The 13,570-nt window shown below is 49.6% G+C and overlaps 1 protein-coding gene across 9 annotated transcripts; it reads right to left on the bottom strand.

Moving 5' to 3' along the window:
• Positions 1-2,259: 2,259 nt before the first annotated feature.
• Positions 2,260-12,055, bottom strand: LOC122493755 (leukocyte immunoglobulin-like receptor subfamily B member 3). 9 transcript variants are annotated; one of them, XR_006300035.1, is made up of 14 exons: positions 11,377-12,055; positions 11,184-11,219; positions 10,717-11,001; positions 10,268-10,570; positions 9,746-10,042; positions 9,224-9,526; positions 8,859-8,909; positions 7,839-7,955; positions 7,467-7,509; positions 7,352-7,389; positions 7,115-7,170; positions 6,182-6,346; positions 5,836-6,103; positions 2,260-2,419 (listed from the first exon to the last, which is right to left on the bottom strand). XR_006300035.1 is itself a non-coding variant. In XM_043598340.1 (13 exons), exons 1-13 carry the CDS (start codon positions 11,408-11,410, stop codon positions 5,957-5,959), a joined length of 1,749 nt encoding a protein of 582 aa, XP_043454275.1. In that variant the 5' UTR covers positions 11,411-12,055; the 3' UTR covers positions 5,737-5,956. The 9 variants fall into 9 exon arrangements, 8 of the variants coding, with proteins under 8 accessions (XP_043454275.1, XP_043454271.1, XP_043454273.1 ...); XM_043598340.1 differs by lacking the exon at positions 2,260-2,419 and having other exon boundaries at positions 5,737-6,103; positions 6,302-6,343; positions 7,115-7,167; XM_043598336.1 differs by lacking the exon at positions 2,260-2,419 and having other exon boundaries at positions 5,737-6,103; positions 6,182-6,343; positions 7,115-7,167.
• Positions 12,056-13,570: the final 1,515 nt, after the last annotated feature.

Genomic DNA, 13,570 nt, shown 5'->3' on the forward strand with positions numbered 1-13,570 from the left:
AAAACTCAAAGGGAAGAAATAGAAAATTTGAACAGATGCATAACCAGTGAAGAAATGGAATCAGTTATCAAAAATCTCCCAACAAATAAGTCCTGGACCAGATGGCTTCCCTGGGGAATTCTACCAGACATTTAAAGCAGAGATAATACCTATCCTTCTCAGGCTGTTCCAAAAAATAGAAAGGGAAGGAAAGCTTCCAGACTCATACTATGAGGCCAGCATTACTTTGATTCCCAAACCAGACAGAGATCCAGCAAAGAAAGAGAACTACAGACCAATATCCCTGATGAATACAGATGCAAAAATTTTCAACAAGATACTAGCAAATCGAATTCAACACCATATAAAAGGAATTATTCACCATGATCAAGCGGGATTCATTTCTGGGCTGCAGGGTTGCTTCAATATTCTCACATCAATCAATGTGATACATCACATTAATAAAAGAAAAGATAAGAACCATATGATCCTGTCAATTGATGCAGAAAAAGCATTTGACAAAATACAGCATCCTTTCTTAATAAAAACCCTCGAGAAAGTTGAGATAGAAGGAACATCATAAAAGCCATTTATGAAAAGCCCACAGCTAATATCATCCTCAATGGGGAAAAACTGAGAGCTTTCCCCCTGAGATCAGGAACACAACAGGGATGTCCACTGTCACTGCTGTTGCTTAACATACTGTTGGAAGTGCTAGCATCAGCAAACAGACAAGAAAAGGAAATCAAAGGCATCAAAATTGGCAAAGATGAAGTCAAACTTTCACCTTTTGCAGACGACATGATACTGCACATGGGAAACCTGACAGACTCCACCAAAAGTCTGCTAGAACTGATACATGAATTGAGCAAAGTCGTAGGGTAGAAAATTAATGTAAATAAATCAGTTGCATTTTTATACACCAATAATAAAGCAACGGAAAGAGAAATAAAGAAACCGATCCCATTCACAATTGCATTAAGAACCATAAAATACCTAGGAATAAACCTAAACAAAGATGTAAAAGATCTGTATGCTGAAAACTATAGAAAGCTTATGAAGGAAATTGAAGAAAATACAAAGAAATGGACAAACACTCCATGATCATGGATTAGAAGAATAAATATTATTAAAATGTCAATAAAATATTTTTAAAGGCAGAAGAGGAAAAATAGAAGAACAAACAAAAGAGGGGACAAACAAAAATAAAATGGGAAATCTAATAACAATCTTATCAGGAATTACACTATATGTAAATGATCTAAATACAACACTTAAAAGACAAAGATTTTAAGATGGGCTTAAGAAAAACAACTATATTAGTTTTGCTTCCCAATATAAACACTGGGAGAGGGACAAAACATAAGAGACTCTTAGATATGGAGAACAAACAGAGGGTTACTGGAGGGGTTGTGGGATGGGGGGATGGGTTAAATGAATAAGAGGCATTAAGGAATCTACTCCTGAAATCATTGTTCCGCTATATGCTAACTAACTTGGATGTAAATTAAAAAAAATTAATTAAAGATGAAAAAAAGAAAAACAACTATAAGCAAAACTCTATTGCAGTCTATAATAAATTCACTTCAAATATAATGGTGTAAATGGGTGAAAAGCAAAAGAATGAACAATGTGGATCAATCTTGAAAACATTGTGCTAAGTAAAAAATCCAGACACAAAAAGTCGCATATTGTATGATTCCACTTAGATGTACTAAGTAGACAAAGTCACAGACATAGGAATTGGAACAGAGATTGACAAGGGCTGGTGGCAAAGGGACATGGGAGTAATTATTTAATGTGTAGGGAGTTTCCATTTGGTATAATAACAGTGTTCTAGAAATGGATAGTGGTGATGATTATCTAAGATGGTAAATATACTTCATGCCACTGAATTATATGCTTTAGTGATGGTTAAAATGGTGAATTTTATGTAATTTAACCACATGAAAAGGTAGAAGAGGGGTGCCTGGGTGGCTCAATTAGTTGAGCATCTAACTTTAGCTCAGGTCATGATTTCACAGTTCAAGTGAGTTCAAGTCCCACATCGTGGTCTGTGCTGACAGTGCAGAGCCTGGAGCCTGCTTCAGATTCTGTGTTTCCTTCTCTCTCTCTCTGTCCCTCCCCCACTCACACACTATTTCTCTCTCTCAAAAAATAAATAAAAACATAAAAAAGTAGAAGAATGAAAAATGTACTATGCAAACAATCAAAAGAAAATTTAAGTGGTTGTATTAGTTTCTAATTGCTGTTGTCATAAATGACCACAAACTTGGTATCTTAAGATAACATAGATCTATTATAATTCTGGAGGTCAGAAGTAAATAATCAGTCTCACCGGTATAAAGAAATAGGGGGGCATCCACCTACTCTATCTTCATCCAGAACTGGAACTCTGAATGCAACTGATTTCTAAATATTGACCATGTATCCAGTAAATCTGGAATTAAAAAAAAAACTTAGTTAACATACAGTGCAATCTTGTTTTCAGGAGTAGAATTTAGTGATTCATCACCTACGTACAACACCCAGTGGTCATCCCAACAAGTGTCCTCCTTAATACCCATCACCCATCTAGCCCATCCCCCACCCACCTCCCTCCATCAACCCTGTTTGTTCTCTAAAGAGTCTTTATGGTTTGTTTCCCTCTCTTCTCTCTCCCCCCTCTACTTCCTATATGTTCATCTGTTTTCTTTCTTAAATTTCACATATGAGGGAAATCATATGATATTTGTCTTCTCTGATTGCCTTATTTCACTTAGCATAATGCATTCTAACTCCATCCATGTCACTGCAAATGGCAAGGAAACTTTTTAATTTGGATAATACATCTTTATATTATTTTTTATCTTCTGTGCACACACCTGTATAATCCTGAAGCAATACAATTATTATTCTTATCCATTTCAGTGCTTATCACTTTGTTTTGCTTCATTTAATTGGTTGGTACCTCCAATTAAATAAATTCAATGCCATGCTGAATACAAATGGTCATAGGAAACATACTTGCATCATTTCCAATCAGAGAGAGGACTTCAAGTTCTCACCTTTAAAAATGATTGGCTAAGTGGTGATTGCTAAATATGCCTCTGTAAGTTCTAAGAAACAACCTTTTATATCTGATTAGTTTTTATTTTCATGATGAATTGTTGGTGTATTTTATCAAAAGCTTTGTCTGCACCTGTTGAGATTTCATTTTTTAATTTTTAACTAAAGTACAATCATCTACATTGACATATTAGGTTCAGGTGAACAGTACAGTGATTCAACAATTACATGCATTATGAAATGCTCACTATATGAAGTGTAGTTATTTAGTGTCAGAAACAAAATTATTACAATATTATTGACTATATTCCCTATGCTGTATTTTTAATCCCTGTGGCTCGTTTATTTTATAGCTCGAAGTTTATGCCTTTTAAGCTCTTTCATTTGCTTCACCCATCCCCACCCTCTTCCCCTCTGGCAACCACTAGTTTGTGAGATGGTCTTTTTTTTTAACTTATTCTGTTAATGTATTGTATTATATTGATTGATTTTTAATACTTTAAGCTACTCTGTTCTTCCTCTCCCCTGCAAAATCCAGTATGGTCATGATGTATTGTCCTTTTTATATACTGCTGAATCTTATTTGTGAATGTTTTGTTTAGAGATTTACATCTAAGTTTATGAGAGACATCGTTCCGTGCCTTTCCCATTCTATAAATTCCTTTCCAGGCTTTGGTGTCAATATTTTCCTAGCCTGATAAAATATTACTTCCTTTTTTATTATTATTCTCAAGAAATGCTTGTGTAATTCTGGTGTGTGTGTGTGTGTTTTGTAAGTGTTTGGAGGAAATTGCCAATGAAGCCTCCTCAACAGACACATGTATATATTACAAGATGATTATCACTATGGCATTAGCTAACACTTCCATCCCATAACATAGCTGCCTTTTTTATATGATGAGAACATCTTAGATATACTCTCTTTGCCACATTCAAGATGATACAGTATAGCTATGGTCACCATGCTGTACATTAGATCCCCAGAATGTATAATCTTAGAACTAACTATATATCTCTTAATCTTATACCTATAACCTTGACCAACACTTCACCATTTCTGCACCCCGAGACCTGACAGCCACCATTCTGCTCTCCTTTTCTGTCAGTTTCCTCACACTTCAGTTGGGGGGTGATTTTTGATCACAGAGTCAATGCATTTAATGTATACATAAGGTGATACATATTTTCTACTTATCCTTCATCATTTTGGAAACTTGTATTTTTGGGGATTGTGTTCATTTCATCTACATTTTCTAATATATTGGCATACAATCGGTCATCATGTTCTATTACTGATTTAAAGTCTGTAGGATGTGATGCCCTCCTGAAAATGATAATGGGTGCCCCCCACTCTTGGCCATTTTGACTAGGATTTATAAATGTGATTAATGTTTTAAAAAATGAACATTTTGGGGCGCCTGGGTGGTGCAGTCGGTTAAGCGTCTGACTTCGGCTCAGGTCACGATCTCGCGGTCCGTGAGTTCGAGCCCCGCGTCAGGCTCTGTGCTGATGGCTCAGAGCCTGGAGCCTGTTTCCGATTCTGTGTCTCCCTCTCTCTCTGCCCCTCCCCCGTTCATGCTCTGTCTCTTTCTGTCCCAAAAATAAATAAAAACGTTGAAAAAAAAATTAAAAAAAAATGAACATTTTGGGCTTTATTGATTCTTCTTTATTTTTTGTTCGTCCTCATTAGTAGCTACTCTTATCGCTATAATTTCCTTCCTTCTACCTTCATTTGGAATAATTTGCTTCTTTCCTCCTCTAAATTCTTGGTATGATAACTTGGATCATTGACTTTTTAGGCTTTTTTCTTTTCCTTTCTTCTTCTTCTTAAAAAATTACACCCAAGTTAGTTAACATATAGTGTAAAAATGATTTCGGGAATAGAATTTAGTGATTCATCACTTACATATAACACCCAGTGCTCATCCCAACAAGTGTCCTCTTTAATGTCCCTTGCCCATTTAGCCCCCCACCTCCTCCCCTCCAGCAACCCTCAGTATTTAAGAGTCTCTTATGGTTTGTCCCCCTCCCTGTTTATTATTATTTTTGCTTCCCTTCCTTTATGTTCATCTGTTTTGTATCTTAAAATTCCACATCAGTGAAATAATATATTTGTCTTTCTCTGACTGACTTAGGTCGCTTAGCATAATACCCACCAGTTCCATCCACATAGTTGCAAATGGCAAGATTTCATTCTTTTTTGATTTCCAAGTAATACTCCATTTTATACACACACACACACACACACACACACACACCCTACATCTTCTTTATCCATTCATCTATCAATGGACGTTTGGGTTCTTTACATACTTTGGCTATTGTTGATAGTGCTGCTGTAAACATTGGGGTGCATGTGTCCCTTTGAAACAGCATACCCCTGTCCCTTGGCTAAATACCTAACTAGTACAATTGCTGAGTCCTAGGTTAGTTCTATTTTTAGTTTTTTGAGGAACCACCATACTGTTTTCCAGAGTGGCTGCACCAGTTTGCATTCCCACCAGCAGTGCAAAAGAGATCCTTTTTCTCTGCATCCTCGCCAACATCTCTTGTTGCCTGAGTTGTTAATTTTAGGCTTTTTTTTTTCTAATATATTCATTCCTGGTTGTTAACTTTCCTGCGCCATAGGTCTGATGTGTAACGTTTGCATTATCATTCAGCGTAAGCATTTTCCCATTTCCATTTTGGGTTTCTCATTTCGCTCACGGATTATCGAGAAGTCTGTTGCTTTTTTTCCAAAATGTAGGGGCTCTAGCTATCTTTGATGGCAGAATCCGGTCACTCCCAGAGGGTCCCAGGAGTTCTTACTGGTCTATGTTAGGAGTCCAAGCTGGCTGGGGCCATTAGGCGGCCTCTGTGGGCAGCTCCTGCGCCTCCTGGGGCCCCCGCGGTCCCCTCCCTGGAGTGTGGGCTGTGGGTCCTTCCTGGGCTAGCGGATGGCCAGAGCAGCATACACGCTGGGCTCTGCTGGAGTCTCCCCGGCTTGGGAGGAATGGGGTGCACTCGTCTCCCGTCTGAGCGTCAAGCGGTTCAGCTGGGCGTAGGTCACATCTGGGGGGGCGTCAGATGCGGCAGCCTGCAGTGGGTGGAGGGAGAGGGGAGGTGTGTGGTTGGGGTGGGGCGAGCCTGGGAGCCTGGAGAAGAGAGGACCCACCTGACTGTCCATCTGCCTGTCTTGCTCTGCTTGTTTGTCTTCTGTGTCCGGCAATCCCCCCCACAGGGGGGAAGGAGAAGTGGCCGGTCCCCGACTGAGTCTTGATCTTGAGTGGCTCACCTGGGCATACGTCGTTCCTTGGGGGTCTCCATCCTCCGCGTCCTGCTGGAGACAGACAGTGAGGGGGAGATTCGTCTCCTTGATTCCACTCGACAGCCTCGGTGAGTTTTCCACACTGTTGCCAGAGTGATGCTTTCGAACTTTTAGGCAGCTTAGGTCAATCTCCTGGTGGACTCCTCAGGGACTTCCTGAGCCTTAGGGCATCTGGGTGCTTCCTACGGCTCTGAATCTGTTCCTGACACTGTTTCTTGCTCATTTGGCTCCAACCACATGGCCGTCACCCCCACCTTCCTGAAAACGCATGTTGCTGCCTAAGGACCTTGGCGCCTGCTACCCCCACCTCCTGCCTTATTTTCCCCAGCCACACTTTGCACTCCAGGACACTGCCCACTTCCTCGTATACGGTCTGTCGCCCACAAGGTGAGCTCGCCGAGCGTGGGTCAGGTTTGCTCACTGTCGTGCCTGCAGCACTAGGTGGGGCCTGGTAAACGGTGGGCTCTCCGTGCACATTTGCCGGGCAAATGAACGAATGGGGCCTAGAGACCTGCGGGTGATTCCTTTCTTCACGCACCCTCTTGAGACCTGGGCGAGCACCCCAACAACCGGAAGTCCGACGGCGGGTGAGGACCAGTCAAGGGGGGCATGTGGGAGGTCCCGCGAGGTCACGGCAAGAGGCCCCGGGGTGCCCAAGGAGGGAGAGGGCACCCGTGGGACACCGCCACGACCGGGTGGTGTGAGGACACAGGAGTGTCCGTTGGTTTACGTTTGGCACCAGGAGGGCCCTCGGGGTCTACATGGGAGCAGGGGTCTCACCCGCTGGTCCAGCTCCACCCCCTCCTCGGGCTGTGCGTCTTGTACGGAGGCATCTGCTGGGGCAGAAAGGGGGGCGTGTCTCTTGGCAAGGTCCCCTGGGCTCACACCCCACCCCGCCGTCCAGGGGCTCCAGTGGCGGGTGAGGGGCCGAGGCCACACGTGCAGGAATGCCGTCCTCAATCCCAGCCACCAGCCCCTCCCAGCCCCCACCCTCCGGGGCGGCCCCACTCCTCTCACAGAGGGTCTCCTCCTGGGTGGCGGCAGCTGGCCCGGAGCTGGGGAGGAGATGGGGTGTTAGGGGGCATAGACGGGCAGGCGGGTGGGGACCCGGGGGTCTGCGGGCACGAGTTACCTGTCCTGCAGGCCTCTGTCCTGGGGCTCTGGGTCTGCGGCCCCTGCAGGAAGTTGGGAATCAGCCTCCCCCTGGGCTGGGAGGTTACGACCCCCACCACGTGATCCCAGAGGAAAGGAACCCTTCACACATATTGCCCGTGTTTCAACATCTCCCGAGACGGAAGAGAAGAAAACACCTTCAACTGGCACATGGGTGCCGACCTTCGGTGTTTTCTTTCTAGCCTCTCCGACGTGAGACTCTGCAGAAGTGTCTTTCCACGCTGGCCTTTCCCGCGTCTGGTTTCCCTCTGGCTGGCGCCCTGAGCCACTCTCCATCCACCCGCGGGAGAGGCACCACCCCCTGGGGCTGGTCACCCCCGTCCCTTCTCACCCGGCTTCCTGCCTTTGCCCTGACGCCGGCGACGGACGAGGAGGACGACGAGGAGGCAGAGCAGCAGGACGAAGGCCCCCGCGGCCCCGATGAGGACGTACAGGTACCGGTTGGGACCTTGGGCAGAGCCACACCGTGAAGGAGCCAGTGATGCCATTTAACTGGGCGCCTGCTGTGTGCCAGGCACGTGCTGGGCTCTGGGCATTCACCTCTGACCCTGTCAAGGGTCACGCAGCAGGGGACTGCCGCCCCCCCCCCCCCCACAGACAGGAAAGTGAGGCACAGGGAGGCTGATCACGTGTCCCAGGTGGCCCAGCGTGGAGGCGGCAGGGCTGGGACTGGAACCCGGGCTGTGGGTTCCCTGCGCTCTCCTCATGCTGCCCCCCCAGGCCGGCACCAGCTTGGGGCTCTGGGCTCCTCATCTGCAGGCGGGTCTGTCCCAGCGTCTTCGTCTGGGGCCGAGGGTCCTTCCAGATTCCCCTCACTACCTGAAGGCCCCCAGCCATTGTCCCCCCGCCCCTCCCCCTCCAGGGTCATCCTCACCGCTGCAGAGGGCCAGGTCCCCATAGAATCCCGACCCGGAGGGGCTTCCCTGTGAGCCCTCCTCTCCCCCCGGAGGGGGCCGGAGCCACGGCCAGAACTGAGGGGAAATCTAATCTGGGCCACGACTCTCTCCTTTACACCTGGGGAAACTGAGGCCCAGGCAGGGGAGGGGCGTGTCCAAGCCAGTGTCTCCAGAGGTGCCTGAACTGACGGTGTAACCAACCCCTGCTCCCATGGACCCACCCGCCTCCTCCTGACAGAGACCTTCACTTGCCCGCAGAGGCTCCTGGGGTCGGGGAGGGTGGGGGGTGGGCAGAGGGGGCTGCCTCTTCCCCAGCTGGGCCCCCACCCTCTCCCTCTGCCATGACCACCCCAGCCCTCCTCCCCCTGGCCTCAGAGCCCCTGGAGCCTGGTGGCCGCCCTGGCATCTCTGAAACACGGGAAGGAAAGCCCTGGACAGAAGCCACTGTGACTCACCAGCTGTTGAGCTGGGATCTGTGGCTGGGGGGCTGGACTCTCCAGAGGATCCTGGGGGGAAAGACAGTAGTAGAGGAGGGGGCTGGAGTTTCCCTTCAAGACCCTGTCTCTGCTTACAGTCCTCTCCCTCATGTGCCCTGCGGCCCCCAGGGCCCTCCTCCTCCACCTGGAGAATTGTGGTGACGGGGACAAGGAAAAGGGCAGGGAGGGAGGGGCGTGTTTCCCTCCTGTGCTCTGAGGGGCAGACCCCTCGGGTGATACTTCCCCTGAGCCCCTTCCATTCTGTCTCAGCCCAGGGCTCTCTTGGGCGCAGGGCCCTGAAGACAACATTGGGACACAGAGGGGACAGGGCTGGGGCCCCTCACCTGAGACCTGGAGCTCCAGGGGGTCACTGGGGTGTGACAACAGGTGGGGGGAGGTGCTATATGAGCCATAGCACCTGTAGGTGCCCCCCTGGGCTGAGGTCACAGGATTCATGGAGAATTTGGCCTGGTAATGCCCAGCTCGGTACTTTGATCTAAGACGCAGGGGAGGGTCGGCTGCCCCCTCCTTGGACAGAAGGAAAGTGTCCACAGAGCTCCAGGACTGACACAGCAGGGTCACATTCTCTCCTGAGGCCACCATGGGTCCTGGCTGCACTGAGAGGGAGGGTGTGGAGGGGAGCTGTCCTGGAGAGAGGAAGGCAGGTGAGGGGCTGTCCATCCTTGCTCTGAACTGAGTCTGCCTGTCTGTCCTCTGAGTCTCTCCCCTTCCCCGTCCCGTCTGTCTCTCTGTCTCTGTCCCTCCCTGGGGACCCCACACCCCTGATCCCAGCCACCACCACCTGGGACACCCCCAGCAGGGCCTGTGCAGAGTCGGGGGCCCTGACTGAACCCGTGTCCCCTCACCTGTGACCAGGATGTCCAGGGGGTCACTGGGGGCCGACCACTCGGAGGAGAGGTTGTGTCCACCATAGCATGTGTACCGGCCCCCGTGGGAGCCGCTCACTGGGCCCAGGGGGAAGTCGGCCCCCGAGAGCCCAGCCTGGGGCTGCAGGCTAAGGTGCTGGGGAAGGTCACGTGCCGCCTCCTTGTACAGAGCAAATCTGTCATAGCCGACGTCAGAGCGACACTGGAGGGTCAGCCTCTGTCCAGGGGTCACAACGGGGCTCTGCTGGGTCAGAAGGGAGGGCTTCCTGGACATACCTGGGAGACAACCAGTCGTGGATTGAGGATCAGATTCTCCCCAAACCTCTCTTCTCCTGTCCTGACCCCCAGGTCTCAGTGTCTCTCACATTCTGTGTCTCTGACCTGTGAGATCCCTATGATCCCCTCACCCCACCCTCTGATCTGGGGCTCCCCTGGGAGCAGAGCCTCCATAACCTGTCTGGTGGTCAAAACACGGATGCAACAAAAATCAGACTCCCTCACCTGAGACCAGCAGTTCTAGGGAGTCACTGGGGTGTGACCACACCTGGGGAGTGTTGTTGAAATAGCCATGGCATCTGAACGTCCACCTGGCACTGGGGGTCACAGGGCCCACAGGAAACAGGGCCTGGAACCGTCCACTGGTGGGTTGCTGGGAGTCCAGTGTCCAGGCGGGTCTGGGTTCTCCTTCCTTCATCAGGACGAACCTATGGAATCCCGTCCATGAGGTGCACTGGAGGGTCACCTTCCCTCCTGAGGTCACCATGGGGTTGGGCAGGGCTGAGAGAGTGGGTTTGGCCTGGAAACCTAGGAGAGGAGGAAGGGACACGTTAAATAGGACCCAGATCCCCCCACAGTATCCCCAGGGCTGGACTGTGAGAGGGAGATGCTCTGGGAGCAGACCCCCTCCCTGAGGGCAGAGCCTGGGGCGGGGACCCTGAGGGGGCTCGCACCTATCACCACCAGCTCCAGGGGGTCACTGCGCTCTGACAAGCCAGCAGGGCTCCGATAGGAACAGTGATATCGGCCTGCATACTGCTCTGTCATGTGTATGATGGAGAACTTGGCTTTGTTCCCAGGCTCCAGTGGCTTCTGTCTGTCCCAGGGCACTGGGTGTCCGTCTTTATTCAGATAGAACTCCACGGCCTCCAGGGTCCCCTGACACCAAATGGTCACAGCACTATCCCAAGGGACCACAGAGCCTGGCTCAGCCCAGATGGAGGGTGTGGGGAGGGTCCCTGTAAGGAAACAGAGGCTGTATCACAAGACCTTCCCCACCCTCAGTTCTTAGCTCAGCCCCAAACCCCCAGACGTCCCCTCTCCATCTGCCCAGAACTGCTGTCCTCCATTCCCAGCTGCCTGGTGGGTGACCCCTGTCCCCAGTGAGGAGGTGGGATGGAACACGTGGGGACACACTCACCTGCCTGAGCTCGGGTCCTGGGTCCCACACTCAGCCCTGGAAAAGAGTTCCTGTGAGAGGGTTGCCCCAAATCCTGAGCAGAACCCCTCCTTCCCACGAGCTTCCTGTGCTTGGGGTCTCTAACAGCCCAGGGCCTGGCTGTGATGCAGGTTCCTCCCAGACTAGGGCGTCCTCTCCCCTCCTGAGATCTCACCGAGGAGAAGCAGGGTCGTTAGGGTGGGGGTCATGATGTCTCCTGCCTCTGTCCCTGTTGTGCAGATGGAGGGACCTTGGTGCTTGGAGGACAGACAGAAGCACAGGGTGTGGCCACTCGGAGGCTGGTCTGCCTGGTCATGGGGTTGTCACATCAGCAGCCAGGCAGGAAGGGGAACAGCCTGGCTGTCATTTCCCCAGGGTTGAGGCTGGAGAAGGCAGCCGGCTTTGCAGATATTTTGACCACATCCGAGGCCTCACCTGATCCATAAACTGTTGTCTGCCTGGCCTGCTACCCCCTCGTGACCCAAGCTTCAACACGTATTTGTTAAGTATTTGCAATGTATCTGGCCCAGAAATACATCAGTGGACAGGACTGATTCAAACTAGTTTGCAGAGCTCAGACTACCAAAACAAAACCCCCAGACTAAAAAAGAAACATAATTTAAAACGGAGTATCTGGTGTATTATTTTCCTGTTGTGTTGTTACCATAACCAGTCACTACAAGCTAGTGGGTAAAACTGTGAAGATTTACAATGGTACAGTTTTGGAGGGTTGAAGTCCAAAATGGACACACCTGAGCTAAAATCTGGGGGTCCTCAGGCTGTGCTCCTAATTTTTTTAATGTATATTTTTGAGAGAGAGAGAGAGCAGAGGAGGGGCAGAGAAAGAGGGAGACACAGAATTGGAAGCAGGCTCCAGGCTCTGAGCTGTCAGCACAGAACCCGACGCGGGGCTCGAACCCACGGACTGCAAGATCATGACCTGAGCCAAAGTCGGACGCCCAACCGACTGTGTTCCTTCTAGAGGCCCCAGGAGTTAATCCATTCACATCTTCCCTGCCATCTTCAGGACATCACATCACTCCACCTGCTCTGGGGTCACTTCTTTGGCTCTGACCCCCTGCCTCCTTCTACTCATTAGGACCTTTATGACGACCCATGTCCAGACATTCTGTGTCTACTGGAGTCCAGGAGCACCCCAGAAGGTCTTTCACAAAGGAGACTAGTTCTCTACAGAAATGGCATAGTGTGGTTCCAAAATCTCTAATATCTATGCCCTCCTTCATCCATATAGTTCTCTGCTGAAGGATGTTGACCTCATCTGCCACAGGTGCTCCAAACCCCACTGCATGTCTTGAGTCATGCAACTCAGGCCAGGGCCCACTGCAAGGGTTTCTCTTGTTTCTCACCACTCAAAGCCAACGGCCTCTCAAGACACTCAGTAAGTGGGTGGAGGTCGCAAGCCCAGGGAGCTGTATGTTGTCTCCACGTTCCCAAGTTGGCCCACTAGGGAGTGAATTTTTGTCTCCTTAGCAGGAGGATGAGACAGAGCAATGAGTCTTCACCTTGGGTGGGGTATCTCAACATGCCTCAGGCAGCTGTGCTCCTAGAGATTTCACCGAGGCAGCAGGAACCTGAGATTTGAGGAGATTTCTTTCCCACACTCTTACAAAGCACCTAGAAGAGTTGCAACTCCCTGTTTCACATATCCAATCAGCATGGTGCGTTCCTGTGTGATGTCTTGTGTAATGGAGGGGCAGTCACGGTCCCCACAGCGTTGATAACACAGGGCTGGAGACATAACGTGGCCCCGAATGTGGACAGTGACAGCATATAACTGGCCCTGACAGCTAACCGCATACTGAACCTGATGGCTTTTACAGAAAGAGCCAAGAAAATAAACCCACCAATCAGGAGCTGCACAGCAGGTGCCAAGGGGATTGGTGGGTTTTTTCTATGGGTCTTCAGATGGAGTAGAAGTGGAAACTGGAGTGACCTGACACACAAGAGCCTGCTTCTCCAAGGCCCGTCTATGCCTTCCCTGAAAACCAAGTAGGCAAGTCGAGTGGGGATGTCTGAGACACCTACCTCTGTATCTTTTTGAGTCCTCGATAGCGGTGCAAATCTGTGCAATCTCCTCAAGAGTGCAGAATTCCTGGGGTCCCTGGGTGGCTCAGGTGGTTGAGTGTCTGCTTTCAGCTCAGGTCATGATCTCGCAGTTCATGAGTTCGAGCCCCACGTTGGGCTCACTGCTGTCAGCCTGTCAGCACAGAGCCCGCTTCAGATCCTCTGCCCCTCCCCTGCTTGTGCTTTCCCCCCAAAAATAAATAAGTACTTTTTTTAAAAGAGTGCAGAATTACCTTCGTTCCACTATTTCGGTAGGGAGACGTGTTTCCAGAGCCTTCCACGTG

The sequence above is a fragment of the Prionailurus bengalensis genome, chromosome E2 (assembly GCF_016509475.1).
Source record: "Prionailurus bengalensis isolate Pbe53 chromosome E2, Fcat_Pben_1.1_paternal_pri, whole genome shotgun sequence".
Lineage (NCBI taxonomy): Eukaryota > Metazoa > Chordata > Mammalia > Carnivora > Felidae > Prionailurus > Prionailurus bengalensis.

What these genes read in the sequence shown, in the direction of transcription:
- LOC122493755 (XM_043598333.1), bottom strand. Translation starts at nt 11,410, where the DNA reads ATGACCCCCACCCTAACGACCCTGCTTCTCCTCG. An exon ending in CCTGGAGCTGGTGGTGATAG is followed by an intron (nt 10,571 to 10,716) that starts GTGCGAGCCCCC and finishes CTCCTCTCCTAG; the next exon opens with GTTTCCAGGCCAAACCCACT. An exon ending in CACCCAGGAGGAGACCCTCT is followed by an intron (nt 7,171 to 7,351) that starts GTGAGAGGAGTG and finishes TTTCTGCCCCAG; the next exon opens with CAGATGCCTCCGTACAAGAC.